General features: G+C 49.0%; 1 protein-coding gene across 2 annotated transcripts in view; it reads right to left on the reverse strand.

The window, feature by feature from the left end:
• Positions 1-7,241: 7,241 nt before the first annotated feature.
• Positions 7,242-19,780, reverse strand: part of LOC140421265 (uncharacterized) — a 106,018-nt gene continuing 93,479 nt past the window's right edge. Inside the window, exons 12-17 of one of the 2 annotated variants that reach the window (XM_072505851.1) lie at positions 18,040-18,367; positions 17,172-17,232; positions 13,717-13,901; positions 11,406-11,497; positions 9,560-9,609; positions 9,189-9,315 (exon numbers count right to left, since the gene is read on the reverse strand). In XM_072505851.1, coding sequence (XP_072361952.1) covers positions 9,580-9,609; positions 11,406-11,497; positions 13,717-13,901; positions 17,172-17,232; positions 18,040-18,367 — 696 coding nt within the window. In that variant the 3' untranslated portion in view covers positions 9,189-9,315; positions 9,560-9,579. Of the gene's footprint in view, positions 9,316-9,559; positions 9,610-11,405; positions 11,498-13,716; positions 13,902-17,171; positions 17,233-18,039; positions 18,368-19,780 lie in introns of both variants that reach the window. The other variant, XM_072505850.1, reaches the window with a different exon arrangement.

Raw genomic sequence — 19,780 nt, forward strand, 5'->3', positions numbered from 1 at the left:
CCAAAGTGCAAAGTGTAGAATCACTGACTGCAACTTCTGGACATGGGCAGACCCTGGAAATCGCTGGCAGTTTTGCTGTCACCACTCCGACATAATCTGGTGAGGTCATAATCATTTTTGCCTGGGCCACTAGGTGGAGCAGTGGGTGACGGCGGAGAGCTTCAGTGGGAAGGGGAAGGAATGTGACTGAATTTTAAACAGCAGTATCGGGAGAAATTCAGATAGGATACTTCTGTTAGATAATAGTCCATACGTCAGGTCATTGAAGGAGATATTGTATTCACTCAGAGGGCAGAATTTGAAAAGGAAGAATTTGGTGTGAATTATTAAATTTGTGCAGTGCATTCAAAGATCTCATATTGTTTAGCTTGTCATTCATTTTAAATTGACATGGGGCAGCTCCAGCACAGAGCGGTCATCGTAAGGTCTATAACAGCGTTGACCTTAATTCTTCAGTGTTATCCCATCATTATCGAACAGTAGTCGAGTTAGATGCTCGCACCAGAGGCCTTGCCACCAATGGAGATGGGTCCAGGCAATGTCCCTGTGGGGCACAAACATGCCATTGCTAAAAAGAAACAAAATAAATCTGTGGCAGCTGGAAAAGGTATTTTTTTTTAATTGCTGGGTTTTTAGGATAGTTATTTACCCTTTCCCTCATTACAAGCTTTGGGAACAAGGAGGTATTGAGACATCTGGGGCGGGATTCTGCCCTACTCGGCGGGGCGGGTGGTCCCAGCGGTGAGGAGTGCGTTAACCACTCCAGCGTCGGGCCCCCTGGAAGGTGCGGAATCCTCCGCACCTTCAGGGGCTAGGCCGGCGGCGGGGGGTTTGGCGCTGCACCAGCTGGCGCGGAAGGTGCTCGGCGCCGCACCAAGCGGCGGCAAAGGGCCTCCGTCGGCCGGCGCGAGTTGGCGCATGCGCGGGAGCGCCAGCGTGTGCTGGCGTCATCCCAGCGCATGCGCAGGTGGGTTCTTCTCCGCGCCGGCCATGGCGGAGGTTGACAGCAGCCGGCGGGGAGGGAAAGAGTGCCTCCGTGGCACAGGCCCGCCCGCGGATCGGGGGGCCCCGATCGCGGGCCAGGCCACCCCCGGGGCCAGATCCCCCCCCCCCCCCCCCCCGCCCGAGGCCGCCCGCAGAGCCAGGTCCCGCCGGTAAGTACCAGGTCTAATTTACGCCGGCGGGACCAGCCTAAAACGGGCGGCCGCTTGTTCTTTTTAAAAAAATAAATTTTTTTATTAAAGGTTTTCATAAAATATCAATAACAAAATGAGAAAGAAAAAGAACCCAACAGGGTTAAGTACAAAACACAATCTAAAAACGCAACCCCCCAAACCCCTCCCTCCCTGTACATTAATAATAAATTAACATTATCATCCCGACTTAAGACAACAGGTATATACACCCCCTCAGACCCTCCAGTGTAAATAACATAAACAAAAATAAAGTAAACCCCCCCCCCCCTCCGAGCTGCTGCTGCCATTGACCATTGTCTATCGTTCTGCCAGAAAGTCTAAGAACGGTTGCCACCACCTAAAGAACCCTTGTACCGACCCTCTCGAGGCGAATTTCACCCTCTCCAACTTAATAAATCCTGCCATATCGCCGATCCAGGATTCCACGCTTGGGGGCCTCGCATCTTTCCACTGAAGGAGAATCCTTCGCCGGGCTACCAGGGACGCAAAGGCCAGAATTCCGGCCTCTTTCGCCTCCTGCACTCCCGGCTCCTCTGCCAACCCAAATATTGCGAGCTCCCAGCCCGGTCTGACCCTGGATCCTACCACCCTCGATACCGTCCTCGCTACGCCCTTCCAAAATTCCTCCAGCGCTGGGCATGCCCAGAACATATGGGTGTGATTTGCTGGGCTCCCTGAGCACCTAACACACCTGTCCTCACCCCTAAAGAACCGGCTCATCCTTGTCCCGGTCATATGTGCCCTGTGCAGCACCATATACTGTATGAGGCTGAGCCTCGCACACAAAGAGGAAGAATTCACTCTCCCTAGGGCATCTGCCCACGTCCCCTCTTCAATCTCCTCTCCCAACACCACCACCGAGGCCTCCTCCTCCTCCTGCATCACCTGGTAAGTTTCTGAGATCTTCCCCACTCCACCCCCCTCCCCCGAGAGCACCCTCTCCTGTACTGTGTGTGGCAGTAGCCGCGGGAATTCCACCACCTGCCGTCTGGCAAACGCCCTTACCTGTAAGTACCTGAAGGTGTTCCCCAGGGGGAGCCTGTACGTCTCCTCCAGCTCACCCAAGCTCGCGAACCTCCCGTCCACAAACAGGTCCCTCAACTTTCCTATCCCTGCCCTGTGCCACCCCGAAAACCCTCCACCTGTTCTTCCTGGGGCAAACCGGTGGTTCCCCCGTAATGGGGTCCATGCTGAGGCCCCAACTTCCCCCTATGCCGCCTCCACTGACCCCAAATTTTGATGGCCACCACCACCAGCGGGCTCGTGGTACACCTCCTTGGAGGGAGTGGCAGCGGCGCCGTTGCCAGCGCCCCCAGACTTGTACCCACACAAGACGCCTTCTCCAGCCTCTTCCATGCAGCCCCCTCCATCACCCACTTGCGCACCATCGTCGCATTGGCGGCCCAGTAGTACCCACAGATGTTGGGCAGCGCCAGCCCCACCCTATCTCTACTCTGCTCCAGGAACACCCTTCTCACCCCCGGAGTCCCTCGTGCCCACACAAACCCCATTATACTCCTGTTAACCCGCCTGAAAAAGCCTTCGGGATAAACACGGGGAGGCACTGGAACAGGAACAAAAACATTGGGAGCACCGTCATTTTGATTGACTGCACCCTACCCGCCAAGGACAGCGGCAACGCGTCCCACCTCTTGAACTCCTCCTCCATTTGCTCCACCAGCCTTGTAAAGTTAAACCTATCAGTCCATCACACAAACCTGCCTCCCATCCATTGACTCCATCTACACCTCCCGCTGCCTGGGGAAAGCGGGCAGTATAATCAAAGATCCCTCCCACCCGGCTTACTCACTCTTCCAACTTCTTCCATCGGGCAGGAGATACAGAAGTCTGAGAACACGCACGAACAGACTCAAAAACAGCTTCTTCCCCACTGACACCAGACTCCTAAATGACCCTCTTATGGACTGATTTCATTAACACTACACCCTGTATGCTTCATCCGATGCCAGTGCTCATGTAGTTACATTGTATATGTTGTTTTGCCCTATTATGCATTTTCTTTTATTCCCTTTTCTTCTCATGTACTTAATGATCTGTTGAGCTGCTCGCAGAAAAATACTTTTCACTGTACCTCGGTACACGTGACAATAAACAAATCCAATCCAATCCCTATGCAGGGCCCCCCAGCTCCTGGCCACCTGGACCCCCAAATATCTGAAGCTCCTCTCCGCCCTTTTTAGTGGGAGCTCGCCAATCCCCCTCTCCTGGTCCCCTAGCTGAACTACGAACAGCTTGTTCTTCCCCATATTGAGCTTGTACCCCGAAAAGTCCCCGAATTCCCCAAGGATCCTCATTACCTCTGGCATTCCTCCCACCGGGTCCGCCACATACAGCAGCAGGTCGTCCGCATAAAGCAACACCCTATGCTCCTCCCCACCCCGCACCAACCCCCTCCAGTTCCTCGACTCTCTCAGTGCCATAGCCAGGGGTTAAATCGCCAGTGCGAAGAGCAGGGGGGACAGGGGACACCCCTGATTCGTCCCTCGGTGCAACCGAAAGTACTCGGACCTCCTCCTATTTGTGGCCACACTCGCCATCGGGACCTCATACAACAGCCTAACCCACCTGACAAACCCCTCCCCAAACCCAAACCTCTTCAGCACCTCCCACAGGTACCCCCACTCTACTCTATCGAAGGCTTTCCCAGCGTCCATCGCCACCACTATCTCCGCCTCCCCCTCCCTCGCCGGCATCATGATAACGTTCAAAAGCCTCCGCACATTCGCGTTCAACTGTCTCCCCTTCACAAACCCCGTCTGGTCTTCATGGATGATCTGCGGCACACAATCCTCAATCCTCGTGGCTAAGACCTTCGCCAGCACCTTGGCATCTACATTTAGCAAGGAAATCAGTCTGTAAGACCCACATTGCAGGGGATCCTTGTCCCGCTTCAGTATCAAGATGATCAGTGCCCGGGACATCGTCAGGGGTAAAGCCCCCCCCTCCCTTGCCTCATTAAAGGACCGAACTAACAGCGAGCCCAACAGGTCCATATATTTTTTATAGAACTCGACCAGGAAACCATCCGGCCCCGGTGCCTTCCCCACCTGCATGCTTCCTATCCCTTTGATCAGCTCCTCCAGCCCAATCGGGGTTTTTGATCTTTTAAGAATAGACTTTCTAAAACAACAAGTTAGCAAGGATGATGGGAAATCCCAGCCACACACTCGCTGTCCAAACTTGCATCACTACGATTCCGCATCATTGGGATAAAGACATCAATCCGTGGCCGGAGTCTCCGTTCCAGAGACTATGGGCTGGATTCTCCCGACCCGCCCGTCGCAGGAACGGGGCAGGCGAGACGCCGACAACGGAAAAATCCATTGACGCTGGGCAGGATCCTCCGGTCACCGGGCGAACGTGGGCGGAGAATCCCGCCCGAAGTGTTGACGCAGGGGGAGGATTCGCAGAGTTCGAGGACAGCAACACTGGCGCAGCGCCTGGACCAATTAACCGACCAGGCACCACGTGGAGTACGATCGATTACAATGGAAAACGGTGTCAGATTCGACGGGGTTGGATTTGCCACTTGGGAGGCTGACAAACTGCAACCGCGTATTAGCACTCCACTCCCCACACACACTCATCCCAGCCAACAGGATGATACTGGTTGGGCTGGAGCGCGCCCATCCTGTTAATGGGTCGGCTGGGGCCACAGGGTACCTATACGGGATGACCTGGGGGGGGGGGCAAGTGCATACACGCGAGGGAGAGAGGGGCGAGTGCGTGCACGTGAGGGAGGGGCAAGTGCGTGCACGTGAGAGGGGTGAGTGCGTGCACGTGAGGGAGAGAGGGGCGAGTGCACACACGCGAGGGAGGGCCAAGTGCGTGCACGCGAGAGGGTCGAGTGCATGCACGTGAGAGGGGTGAGTGCGTGAAAGAGTGGCGAGTCAGTGGGCACAATCCAATGGCCACGCTGCGGCCATAAAGCTCCGGGCGCCTTGGAGGTCTTTCGCTATCCTGAGGAGTTCCGTCGAGCAGAGCTCCTCAGCGTAGGAAACAGGGATTTGTGCGACCTCGGCCACACATTTCCCGCTGAGGCCCCTTATTTAGCGCAAGTGGTGTTTTGTAGCCATGTAATTATCGGCGCTGCATGCATTGGGAAACACGCGGCTAAACGTGCTCACTATGGGACTTCGTGCCGATTTAGTGAAATGTGAATCCAGCTCTCCAGCAGCACTCCGTATTAATTAGGGCAGCACGGTAGCACAGTGGTTAGCACTGCTTCCTCACAGCGTCAGGGACCCGGGTTCAATTCCCGGTTTGGGTCACCGTCTGTGCAGAGTTTGCACGTTCTCCCCGTGTCTGCGTGGGTTTCCTCCAGGTGCTGCGGATTCCTGCCACAAGTCCCGAAAGACATGGGGCGGGATTGTCCGATCTCCGACGCCAAAATCTCATTCGGCGATCGGCCGGAGAATCCAGGTTGCCGGCAAAATCGGGGGTGGCGCTGCTTTTACGATGCTCCACCCCCTCCAAAAGGGCGTACTCTAGGAGTACACCGCACATCGTCAGGACAGCCTCAGGATGTTACCCGAGGCCCTCCCCCCCGATGCTCCGCCCCCAACGGGCCGAGTTCGCGGCGGCGCGGGTCACTCGTGCTGTTTTATTTCGGGACCTCGACGTGGCGGCTGCGGACCGAGTCCATCGCCGCCAGTCAGGGGAGAGTCGATCCGCGGGCGGGGGGGGGGGGGTGCTTTGGCAGGGGCTGGGGGTATTGGTGGGGGGTGGTCTGGGCGTGGCGAGCCTGGCCAAAGGGGGGCACTTTTTGGCAGGTCGGGTCCGTGCGGGGCCGGCGCCATGTTGGACGGCGCGGCCACTGCAGCTCGCCGCCCTGTGCATGCGCGGCCACGGACCCGGCAATTCTCCAGCCGTAACGGCAGCTAGAGCCGGGTCCTCTACGCTGCCTGCCAGTCCTCCACCAGACAGAGGGTCGGTGGCCATTTTGACCCGTTTTATCGGTAGTAAAATGGCACTGTTCCCACGCCGACGTCAGGACAGAGTCTCCAAATCAGAGAATCCAGCCCATGCTGGTTAGGTCATTTGGACATTCTGAATTCTCCCTCGGTGTACCCGAACAGGTGCCGGAGTGTGGCGACTAGGGGCTTTTCACAGTAACTTCATTGCAGTGTTAATGAGAGCCTATTTGTGACACTAATAAGGGTTTAAAAAAAGATTAAATACATTTGTGAGCAGAAGATCAGCAACACTCCACCCATTAAAAATGACAAAATGGTAACACTTGGAAGTATTTGCTGAACAGAACTTTAATCATCACAAATGTATACATATAAAACAGAAATATCTTTCAGTTTATTTTTGATGGCCTCTGGCTATTGCACAATAATAATCATTGTTTTGTGGTTTAATTCTTCAATAGGAGGCGGCCGCCCGCCGCTGTAACTGGGCCTGGGCTCAGGCGGCAGAGGTGGTGAATGGTGTGGGCACCACCCACAGGACCGGTCAGCAGTGCCGTAAAAAGCTACAGAACCTCCTCAGGGTGGCCAGGGTGGGTAGGCAGCACCGTGCCCCTGGCACCAACCCCCATCCCACACACCAGTAATGTGGGGGGTGACACTGTCCATGGGTGGGGGGTGTGGGGGACCCACAAGCTCACTTAGAGATCGGGGCACCCGTTGAAATGGTGGCTAGATCTCAGAGTTCAACTCCCCAGTCCTAAAAGAAATGCAGACCAAACCGATGGGAAACTCCCCAGGGCCCAAAAAAGGGCGCAATCTTCCCAAAAGGGGACAAAGTTCCCGTGTTTAGCTGCGTCTTTCCCCGGCACTCGCAGTGCTGAGAAACACATGGCTATTCAACACGACTCCTGTTGAATAAGGGGCCTAAATGGGGAACCCACGGCCGAGGCCGCACAAAGCCCCGTTTCTCTTACAATGGGGAGCTCGGCTTGCCCCCACTGCAGTCCCGTTCTCAAGAGGCCCACAAAAAAAACCCTTGACCTCCCCACATGAGAGGGTCCCCTGACCCGCCAAGCACCACCCCCCCCCCCCCAAGTGGGCAACCCCGGCCCAATCACACGCAACAAATGCCAGCTGTACCCAGATGGCAGCTGGCAGGGGCATCACCCTGCCCAAAGGGTTATTTCCCTGGAGTTCCCCCCCCCCCCCACGAGTGCCGTTCCATCTTGCCCCCGTTTGTGCGGACTAGCACCAAACGGCACTCGGCCAAGGTCCCCAAGGCGAAGGGATCGAATCCCAAAGCCTCAGGTACCTCGGGAATCTGCACATTAGAAGAAGGTTTACTGCCTCGCTCTAACATGCAGATTTGGCGGGATTCTCCATCTCAGCAGCCGGCCGATGGGGTTTCCCATCGTGGGCACCCCCATGCTGTCGGGAAACCCGCGGACGTGAGTGCGCAGCTGGCGAAACGGAGGATCTGGCCGACGAAGAAAGAAGCCGGATATGTTCCAGACTCTGGAGCGAGGTTGGGTTTGAGACAAGAGATCTACCACCGAACCAAAATCAAATCTAAATTGGCTAGAGGAGCTTTTTTGACAAATACAATTACAAGTTTAAATGTACTCACAAAGACCAATAAAACATTACAAACAAAATTGCAGACATTAACTTCACAATATCTAGAGTTTGACAAAGATTCTGTCTGACCTGCAGAGAGTGTACCATTTCTAGGACTGACAATATGTGACATATAATCAAATCTCTCAAATGTCAATTCACTTGAAATACACCATTGCCACGAATGTGAACATGGAGCTCCTCTCACATCTAGGCAGAATAATCTTAAAAATAGATGATAATTCAAAAAATATACAGATTCCATGGGTGCGATTCTCCGAGCCCCGCGGCGGGCCAGAGAATCGCCGCGACCGTGCCACGTCGCCGGCGTGCGATTCTCCGAGGTGCGGAGAATCGCCGCCATTTGCCGCCGGTGCATTTGGCGCGGCGCCGGCCGCGGGCCGCTGTACGAGGCCGGGCCGCCGATTCTCCGGTCCGGATGGGCCGAGCGGCCGCGTGGAAACGGCAGAGTCCCGCCGGCGCCGTTCACCCCCGGTCGCTGCCGGCGGGAACTCTGCGCGAAGGGTCGGGGGGCAGCCTGTGGGGCGGGGAAAAGCGCTCCTTCACCTGGGGGGGGGCCTCCAATGGGGTCTGGCCTTGCGATCGGGGCTCACCGATCGGCGGGTTGCGTCGGGGCCAGATCGCTGAAGAAGTCCCCCGCGCATGCGCGGGTTGGCACGGCGCCCAATTGGCACCGGGAAGGGAGGCTGGAGCGGCGTGAACCCGCTTCAGCGCCGTGCTGGCCCCCTGTGGGGGACAGATCAGTAGTCCCCGCGCCCATTTCGCGCCATCGTGAAACACGACAGCGTTCACAACGCCACAAACACTTAGTCTCCATTTTGGAGAATCGCGCCCCTAGTCTCCAGCAACTCTTAAAAACTTGAATTCGTAACGTGCCTTTGGGGTAGTAAAATGTCCCAAGTGCTTTCAGGAATACAAAAATATCATATTTGTTTTAAAATCAGGAAGTAAATAAATGGGAATTACATTCTGACCCAAGTTCAGGTCAGAGACACTGACATCCAATCGCACAGACATTTCAATCCATCAAGGAACTCTACACTGGTATACAATATTCTCTGTACACATGGACCAGGACACTTCACTGAATTGGAAACATTCAGTGATCTGTGGTGTAAACACCAACTTTAAAGCATTAGTGGAAATGTCAGGGAAGCAGTAGTAAGTTGTGAATAATCGGCAATCCTGAAATATAACATACCTTTAAAACAAGTTTCAACAATCAATATCTGCCGCAGATTGTCACAAAAGTAGATTATTGATGAGCAAGGTGACTGCACAAGCTCAAGGGCATTTCTTTAGGTTCATCAAGTGGGGAGCTGAGCAAGGGGGACACTTGCAGCTTGCACGTTAGCTTTTTTGCCCAGAACATCCCTAATTTTTGTGATTGTTTATGTTGTTCCAGGCACTTTCCCAACTCGTCCTCACAGTGGTTTATCACTGAACTCATCGACATTTAATCTTTCCAAACAAGGCAGTGAATCACCAATCCAAGATTCCTTTATTCCAGGGGTGATTTCAAACAACAGAAACACCAATACTCTCTGCAGAAAAAAAACACAACACAAAAAAAAGATCCAATTAACCAACATCCTTACAACAGAATGGAAAGTCCCGAAAGACTTGCTGTGAGGTAATTTGGATATTCTGAATTCTCCCTCAGTGTACTTGAACAGGCACCGGAATGTGGCGACTGGGAGCTTTTCACAGTAACTTCATTGCAGTGTCAATGCAAGCCTACTTGTAACACTAATAAAGATTATGATTAAGACAATTGAATAAATGTACCTTTATTTTACTGGGATGTCTTAATTAAAGGATGTTAACCAAGACTGTTCCTGGAAGCGGACAAAAAACACTTTTAAGCAAGGCCCTTCGCACAAGGCAACTTTTAAAAGATTAAAAAGAGAACAAATGTTTACTCTATGCTGTAATAAATGCATCTTGCATGGGCAGCACGGCGGCACAGTGTTTAGCACTGCTGCCTCACGGCGCCGAGGTCCCCGGTTCGATCCCAGGCCCCGGGTCACTGTCCGTGTGGAGTTTGCACATTCTCCCCGTGTCTGCGTGGGTCTCACCCCCACAACCCAAAGATGTGCGGGGCAGGTGGATTGGCCACGCTAAATTGCCACTGAATTTGAAAACAAAGAATTGGATACTTTAAATTTTAAAAAAATAAAGGCATCTTGAGGATAGTCAATGGAACCCAGCAGATGAACAATAAAACCAGCGATCCTTGCATCTCTACATTCCAGTCTTGGGCCACTGTGCTGAACAGAATTCCCCAAATCGTGCCTCACCCGAGTGGCACTCGTTACCCCTTTCAATCTATTTTTACTTCACTCTGTATTTGAGCTACGTTACAAAGAAAGCCAAGATTGCAGAAATGAATCATAATTTATACTTCACACTACTCTCACTGTAATTGGGTCATTGAATTTCAATTCAAGAATACAGCAAATTTTTGAACTGAAAGAAAAATGACCACAAAAGGAAAATGGGTTGGATGGTATCATTTGAAGCAAGGGCGTACATCTCTCTCGCACATTTCATGACTAAAATATGTCTGAAAGTGCTTCACAGTCCATTAATTAATTACTTTAGAAGTCACTGTTAAGGAGATTCAGCAGCCAATTTGCACACAGCAAGGGCTTTCCGTCAGCAATTCGCCCGGCTCGTTGGTATAGGGGAAAGGTTCTCGCTTTGGGAGCTGTACTCCATGGACCCGGGTTCAATTCCGGCCTCGGGTGACTGTGCGGAGTCTGCACGTTCTCCCCGTGGCTGCGTGGGTTTCCTCAGGGTGCTCCGGTTTCCTCCCACAGTCCAAAGATGTGCAGGTTAGGTGGATTGGCCACGCAAAAGTGCCATTAGTGCCCCCCCCAAAAAAAGGTTAGGTGGGTTATTGGGTTACGGGCATAGAGTGGAGGTGTGGGCTTATGTAGGGTACTCTTTCCAAGGGCTGGTGCAGGCTCGATGGGCCGAATGGCCCCCTTCCGCACTGTAAATTCTATGATTCTAATAAACAGGTAATGTGTATTAGTGCTGTTGACTCAGTGATAAACATGGGCCAGGTCACCCAGGAGAACTCCACTACATTTCTTTGCAATAGCACCGTCGGATTGTTTACATCCAGCCGAGGAGGCAGATGGGGCCCAGGTTTAATGTTTGATCTGAAGGACAGTACCTCTGGCAGTGCAGCACACCCTCAGAACACAAGTAGAGTGGCAGCCTGGAATTATTTTGTCAATGCAGAGGGGCTTAAACCCACAACTGACAATGCAGTTTAGCATGAGGTGGGTTCAAGAGGCCAGTGAGGAAGGTGAAGGGACCAGGAATGACCTGGTGTGGTTCCCCAGCCACCACCACTTGCATAACGGTAGCTCGCACATCTAAAGCTGCCAGGCTCCTCACTGACCCTGGACTCCCCCCTGCTGTGGTGGGGGAACAGGCCACTTAAAGGCCTCAATTGACCCAAGAGCAGGCAGGTAACCCAACCCTTCCCCAATAAAGTTTCAGACAGCTCGGGGGTGGGTGGGTAGGCAGCAAGCAGGCCACCTGCTGGATTTTACAAGCCCTGACTTTCCTTCAAAACCCACCAGGGGGCGAGTGTAAGATCACATTTTGCGGTACTTACATACACAAGTCTCTTATTCGTTTCTGCATCTTGAAACATGGGAAACAAAACTTTCATAAGTTCCTTATCACATAAAGGAAGATATTTAAAAGCTGAAATTAAACAAAACATAGTCAGTTTTCAGCTGTTATTCCAGACTCAATAAGGAAAAAGTCTCAATGATATCAAATCTTAATTTTGATTAATACAAAATAACTTCCAGTATTTTGGTTAATAAAAACAGGTATACACTTTAATGGACCAGTTTAAGGTCACACAATAAAACCATAGGTGAGAAAGAGGGAAATAATAAGGATTGGTAAACAGATTGAGACCACAGTAAAGGCCAATCATTAAACTGACAGCAGAATGGGCTGAATCTTAATCCCCAATAAATGTTAGATGTTAAAACTTTAAAAATCAGTCACTTGGTAATATAGAACTTGAATACTGTTGGATAATAATAATAATCTTTATTAGTGTCACAAGTAGGCTTACATTAACACTGGAATGAAGTGAAAATTGGATGTCACTGTGAAAATCCCCTAGTCGCCACACTCCGGCGCCTGTTCGGGTACACAGGGAAAATTCAGAATGCCCAATTCACCTAAAAAGCACGTCTTTCGGGACTTGTGGCAGGAAACCGGAGCACCCGGAGGAAACCCACGCAGACACGGGGAGAACGTGCAGACTCCGCACAGTGACCCAAGCCAGGAATCCAACCCAGGTCCCCGTGAAGCCACAGTGCTAACCACTGTGTTACCCTGCCACTGAGACATTATACTGAAGTTTTTCATCTGACACTCATCAGCACAAACATAAGAATGCTAAATTTCAACTATCACAACAATTTATACTATTGGAGAAAAGGGTGATGATTATTTGTCAAGTTGACACCGATTGGCCAGGCATTGCAATGGGGAACACAAAGAGTTTATAGTTTCCTATTGCTTTCTCCATAGCAATACCTGGCCAATAAGAGTTTACTTGCCAACCTATCAACACCCTTTTCTCCTGCAGTATAAATGGTTGCGATTGTTGAAATTTAGCATTTTTGTGTTTGTCCTGTTGAACACAAGACTTCCCAAACCCGACCTCAAGCCATCCACTTCTGGCTTTAACAAAGGTGGGATAAGGAGTAGGTGACTGACTCACTTCGAGGAGGCTGGTTGGTCAATTAATTATTTTAATGAATGGGTTGGATTTGTTTATTGTCACGTGTACCGAGGTACAATGAAAAGTATTTTTCTGCGTGCAGCTCAAACAGATCATTTAGTACATGAAAAGAAAATCATAATAGGGCAAACAAGTTACACAATGTAAATACCGAGACACCGACATCGGGTGAAGCATACAGGAGTGTAGTATTAATCAGATCAGTTCATAAGAGGGTCGTTTAGGAGTCTGGTAACAGTGGGGAAGAAGTTGTTTTTGAACCTGTTCATGCGTGTTCTCAGACGTTTGTATCTCCTGCCCAATAGAAGAAGTTGGAAGAGTGAGTAAGCTGGGTGGGAGGGGTCTTTGATTATGCTGCCCGCTTTCCCCAGGCAGCGGGAGGTGTAGATGGAGTCAATGGATGGGATTCGGGTTTGTGTGATGGACTGGGCGGTGTTCATGACTCTCTGAAGTTTCTTGCGGTCTTGGACCGAGCAGTTGCCATACCAGGCTGTGATGCAGCCTGATAGATGCACCATAGAAAGCATTCTATGGTAAAACAGAGGCAGTTACTGAAGTGTATCTTGTAGATAGTGCACATGGCCACCACTGTTCGTCGGTGATGGAGGGTTTGAATGTTTGTGGAAGGGGGAGCAATCAAGCGGGCTGCTTTGTCCTGAATGCTGTCGAGCTTCTTTAGTGTTGCTGGAGCTGCGCTCATCCAGGCAAGTGGAGAGTATTCCATTACACTTCTGACTTGTGCCTTGTAGACAGTGGACAGGCTTTGGGGGGTTCAGGCGGTGAATTAATCACTGTAGGATTCCTAGTCTTTGACCTGCCCTGGTAGCCACAATATTAATATGACTAGTCCAGTTCAGTTTCTGATCAATGGTAACCCCCAGAATGTTGATTCAGCGATGGTAATGCCATTGAATGTCAAGGGGCAATGGTTAGATCCTCTCTGGTGTCCAGTTTCCCCATCCCAGTTGTTCAAAATCTGTCCAAGAGATCACATTTTCCTCTACTCATTAGCTAGTAATCGATGTTATGATTTGACTTAACAAGAAGAGTAGCAGTCTTTGGATAATAGTCATGGATGGACCTGCTCTCTTGGCAGAGTATAGGAGGATTTTAAAAAAGGTTAGAGGGAGCAAAGAGACAAAAATAAAATTCTGACCTTCTGAAATTTTTTTCTGGAGTAATTCTTCAGCTCTTTCTTTAGCAAATGTTTTTTTTTCATTTGATCTTTCTGGAGGTAGCCCTGCAGGCTTTCCATTGGGCCATAAGGTCGCCCTTAGAAAATCTACGTACACAATAATCTGTTCTCCACTGAAGAACTGATCTAGCTTTTTCTGAAGACGGCTATAAAATAAATACAATTCGATGGCGTCAATTTAACTCGCCTAAAAACAGTCATCGATCAAAGGATTCATCACAACTATAGTTCAAACCAACAAAATAGCGGATACATGCAAATATATCAGGCGGCACGGTGGCACAGTGGTTAGCACTGTTGCCTCACAGCACCAGGGAACTGGCTTCAATTACGGCCTCGGGTGATTGCCAGTGTGGAGTTTGCACGCTCTCCCCATGTCTGCGTGGGTTCCGTCCGGGAGCTCTGGTTTCCTCCCACAGTCCAAAGATGTGCAGGTTAGGTGGATTGGCCTTGCTAAATTGTCCTTCGTGTCCAACGGTTAGGTGGGGCTAGGGTGGGAGTGTGGGCTTAGGATATAGCACTTTTGGAGGGTAGGTGCAGACTCAGTGGGTTGAATGGCCTCCTTCTGTACTTAACAACCATACTACTACGTATAGTACGATTTGCACATTTTGCACAGCACAAACATATGGGCCTTATTTGCTGTCAAATTAATAGTAGGCTAATGGTGCTTGCTGTTATTTATATGCCAATGCTGCACTAACATCAGGCATGGGTAGATGTGCGATGAAATGCAGAAATCTAAAATTGCTATCCAGGTTGCACTCGTCCACTATTACCTTTGCAAGATCACCGTCTCATTGTCTGTCTCACCACCGAGATCCATTGATGAATATGAAGTTGTATATTTATGCAAACGAAACCCACAATAGGACGTTACAGTTGGTCTGAAGTAATGAAGGAGCCAGTCTTTGAGCTATTTAAAGTTCATGTGTGTTTTATTATGGTCGGATTAGCTGTCAAGATTCCGTTAACAATGTGAAATGTTGATTGCTGCCAATGAACCCCTTGTGTTCAAAATTAACTGTGTCATTGTCAAATCACATTCCATCAAGTTTTACGTGGGGACTATATTAAAATATATATTTTTCTTTCTGTATCTCTGTTCATTCGGAGTCCAAACTTTCTTTTCCTCTCTATTTCTCTCTTGTACCCAATTTGACATTCCTACAGATTGGAGTGTAGCTAATGAAACCCCACTATTTAAAAGGGAGGTAGAGAGAAAACAGGGAATTATAGACCAGTAAGACTGACGTCGGTATTGGGGAATATTCTAGAATCCATTATGAAAAGATTTTATAGCAGAGGACTTGGAAAACAGTGGCAGGATCGGACAGAGTCAGCATGGATTTATGAAGGGAAAATCATGCTTGACAAATCCACTGAAATTCTTTGAGGATGAAACTAGTAGAGCTGACGTGAGGGAGCCAGTGGATGTGGTGTATATGGACTTTCAGAAGGCTTTCGACAAAGTCCCACATAAGAGATTAGCGTGTAAAATGAAAGCATATGGGATTAGGAGTAGTTGCAATGGATAGAAAACTGGTTGGCAGACAGGAAACAAAGGGTGGGTCTTTTTCCAAATGGCAGGAGGTGACTAGTGGGGTACCACAGGAATCAGTGTTAGGACCCCAGCTATTCACAATATATGTTCATGATTTAGATGAGGGAACAAAATGTAATTTCTCCGAATTTGCAGGTGACACAAAGCTGGGTAGGAGGGTGAGCTGTGGGAAGGATGCAGAGATCCTTCAGTGTGATTTGGACAAGTTGAGTGAGTGGGCAAATGAATGGCAGATACAGTATAATTTGGATAAATATGAGGTTATCCACTTTTGTAGCAAAAACGGGAATGCAGATTATCTGAGTGGCCATAAATTAGGAGAGGGGAATGTGCAACGAGACCTGGGTGCCTCTTACACCAGTCACTTAGAGTAAGCAAGCATGCATGCAGCAGGAATCAGTCTGGTAAATCTCGCTATGAGAAAGAAGGTGGTAAAGAAGGCAAATGGTATGTTGGCCTTCGTAGCGAGATTTGAGTACAGGAGCAGGAATGTCATGCTGCAATGATTAAGGGCCCTGGTGATGCCAAACCTGGAGTAGTGTGTGCAGTTTTGGTCTCCTTACACGAGGAAAGAAAGTTCTTGCTATAGAGGGAGTGCAGGAAAAGTTTACCAGACTGATTCCTGGGATGGCAGGACTGACATATTAGGAAAGATTGAGTCGGGTAGGATTGTATTCGTTGGACCTCTGAAGAACGACGGGGGAATCTCAGAAACCTATAAAATTCTAACAGGATTGGACAGGATAGACGCAAGGAGGATGTTCCCGCTGGTGGGGGAATCCAGTATCAGGGGTCACAGTCTGAGGGTAAGGGGTAGACCATTTAAGCCAGAGATGAGGAAACATTTCTACACCCAGAGAGTGATCAGCCTGTGCAATTCACTACGACAGGAAGCATTTGATGTCCAAAACATTGCATGTTTTCAAGCAGCAGTGAGATATAACATTTGGGGTGAAGTGGATCAAATGGTATGGGGGGGGGGGGGGGGGGGGGGGGAGGCGGGATTAGGCTATTGAGTTGGATGATCAGCCATGATCATAATGAATGGCAGAGCAGGCTCGAAGGGCCGAATGGCCCCCTCCTGCTATATTTTCTATGTTTCTATGAAATCACCCACTCTAATTTACACTTCCTTCTCAGTCACTGCCCGGTCAGACTATCCAAGATACACAGTTAGTTCCACAGTTCACTCAGGTCCTCAGATGCTTTGTTTCCATCACAGCCAGGTTACCAGCTTGAAGCATGAAATATCACGGTGATTAAACAGGCAAGGAGCAATGGTAGATGGTTGCCTTCCTACATGGCCCTACATCAGTCACTGCACATTGGAACCCTGACACGGTGGATCACAAGAGTCACACAACAGAGACCCACTCAGACTAGATTTTACATAGAATGTGTAGAACAAGTAGGCCATTTTACCATGCAGGTGTTTGTATAGCAAGTGGGTCTCCGCCTGTCCCTCTTCATCTAACCCCATCAGTTATACTGGGGTTTACCGGTCGTAATGTGGCTCACCATTGGTGCCAGTTATAATGTGGCTTACTTTTAACACCAGCTCAATGGGTGGAAAGTCTAGCCCTAATTAATCTTAGGCTTTCTGCATCCACACCACCCCACCTACACAACCCCAGTTAAAACAAAAAAGGAACCCCAATCAGTGATGCTGCTGAGGAGTGATACATTTGGAGAATAATTCATGGAAAGTTGGGATGATCAAGTCAAGACTGTTCTGTGCTCCAGAATTCAATGAACTATAGGAATCTGCATTTGAGATATTTTGTTTGCATCAATATTGCATCAGAACCTACTATTGGCCAACTTTTAAATGCATTCATTATAAGCCACATACCTGCTGAAAAGTGGCACGGCATGCTTTAGTACGCGGAGAAATAATTTAGCTGGAAGATAGTCTGCAACAGAAAGATACATTTATCACTGAAACAATTGCGAATTCCCATCCTACAATATCACAAATCGGCTGATACATCAAGTGTAGTTAATTAGAGAAGGATACATAACTAAAAGAGGCTATTTGGCCCATTGTGGTGGCAGCTCTTTGGGAGAGCCAACACATTAGTTTTCCACTCCTTCCGCCACCCCTTCAGGCAGTGCATTCCAGATCAAATATTGCTGACAGCTTATTCTTTGATCATAAGTAAAGTAACAATGTCAATTGTAACCTGTTTTCACCTGCCAAAAAAAAAGTATGGAGGCACTGGAGATGTGAAAAAGATGATACCAGAATTGAGAAGTTAGAACGATCAGGAAAGTACCGAATGGCTAGGACTCTTTTCTCTAAAGAGAGAAGGCAGAAGGGTGTGGGACCTGAACCTTAATAACAGTGACTCGCCACAGAGCCATGAGCGATCAATGGCATCTGAAAGCCAGTTGTCTCCCACCTTGTGAGCATCTGGAGTGATAACGTTGATTGAAGAAGTTGTCTTCTTCAAAGAAATTGGTTTACTCAGCCAAACAGTTTCCTTAAACTGATACAGTCACCACCGTGTCCTCTGTTAATGCAGTTCACCATATTTTGGGGCAACTGCAGAGAGAAGGGACTGAAACCTCAGAGACATATCCTTATTTCTGAAGCTCATCGGAAAAGCGTCAGCATTTTTTTAAAAAAGTGTAGAGTGTGAACGGAAAACCCAGAATACAAACATCATTCGTCTTAGTTAGAAATTTAATGCAATTTTGCTTCGAAAGAAAGTGTTCACCTGTATGAAATAATTCTTCCAAGAGCTCATGAAGCTGGCTTGTGATATCTTTAACTCTTTCAACCTTTTTCTGAGACGGTCTCCTTTTCCTGTTCCTTTTTCTGAAGCCAATGCTGGGAACACGGGCATCTTTAGCTTCACAAGAGTCTGGCATACATCTGAAGTCACAATCAGACTCTGCGCTTTCATCAAATACTTCAGAAGATTTCAATTCTGCAGATTCCCTATTCGGAGTCTCTGTGTTTTCTGGATTTGTTTCCAAAGGTTCAGTTTCCCCTACGTCCGTGTCACATGGGGCTTCCGAAGTATCGCTGTCTGCATCAGTTTCCTATGATGTACAGGTAGGTGAAAAACCTGAAATTATCATACACAGACTAAGGAAGGTTCTGCACTTCGCTTTATATTGGCTGCATTTTCTGGCTTGGTCCCCGCCAAAGGCAAACCCCCCCCCGCAACCAATTGCGGATTTCCTGGTTAACGGGACGGGTTGGACACGCAAATTGCCAGACATCGGTGGGACCTGAAGATCCTGCCAGTGTTCAATAGCGAGTCGCCTCTGCCGCTGGAAAACACGTGGCAGGGAGATTCATTGAATAGCAAATTAAGCAGCTATATCAAGCTCTAAAGTATAAACAGCCTTACTTTGAATTTCCCTGTCTATCTTGCTTCCGTGCTATCAACCTTGATGTCTACATTCCTATGCCTTGTCCATCCCTAACCTTTTTTTAAAACTAAATTTAGAGTGCCCAATTCATTTTTTCAATTAAGGGGCAATTTAACGTGTCCAATCCACCGACCCTGCACATCTTTGGGTTGTGGGGGCGAAACCCACGCAAAATCGGGGAGGATGTGCAAACTCCACACGGACAGTGACCCAGAGCCGGGATTGAATCTGGGACCTCGGCGCCGTGAAGCAGCAGTGCTAACCACTGCGCCACCGTGCTGCCCCTTCCATCCCTAACCTTCATCGCTCCAACAAAGGTGACACCTGCCCAGGCCCTGGGCCTTTTGGCTCAGCATTCCCTTTTGTCTGATTTTATAAAATTCCTTCAAGGGATATGGGTGTCATTGGCAAAGACGGTAATTATTACTCTCAGCCAGGCGGTGGTGAGCTGACTACCATGGCTTGCTTGTCTATTGCACAGAGCAGTTAAGGTTTAACCACGTTGCTGTGGGTCTAATGTCTCGTATAGTCAGATTAGGTAATGATGGCAGTTTTTCCCCAGAACCTGATGGCTTTCTACAACAATCTAGTAGTTTTAAGTCACCATTATTGCCACTTTTTATTGATTTAATTCATTAAAATTAAATTCCCCAGCTGCCGCCGTGGGATTTGAACTTGTTGCTCCCTTCCTCTGGATTATTTGCCCATTATCATAACCACTATGCTACAATTCCCCCAATTTGGGGAATTTTTATATGGTGCAGCTGCCACATTGCACAAGTTATTGTTGCTGTTGTTCTGCATTTAGGTAATGATTAACCTGCAGAGTAAGCTCTGGTCGCCGTGAGACATAGGAAGGATTCTAGTGCGAGAGACAATGCAGAAACCGTAAGGCTGAACGACAGTGCCAAAAGGATTCAATGACTGGAAAAACAAGCTTTTCACCCTTATAACAAGGCACCCAAGATATAACCAAATAACTATGACTATAAGATGGCCAATGGTTTGGAAGAAGTTGATCTAGAAACTTGATGTAATTTGGGAATAGGATAGTTAAAACTAGTTAATTTGTCTTTT

This window comes from Scyliorhinus torazame, chromosome 5, assembly GCF_047496885.1.
Source record: "Scyliorhinus torazame isolate Kashiwa2021f chromosome 5, sScyTor2.1, whole genome shotgun sequence".
NCBI classification, from domain to species: domain Eukaryota; kingdom Metazoa; phylum Chordata; class Chondrichthyes; order Carcharhiniformes; family Scyliorhinidae; genus Scyliorhinus; species Scyliorhinus torazame.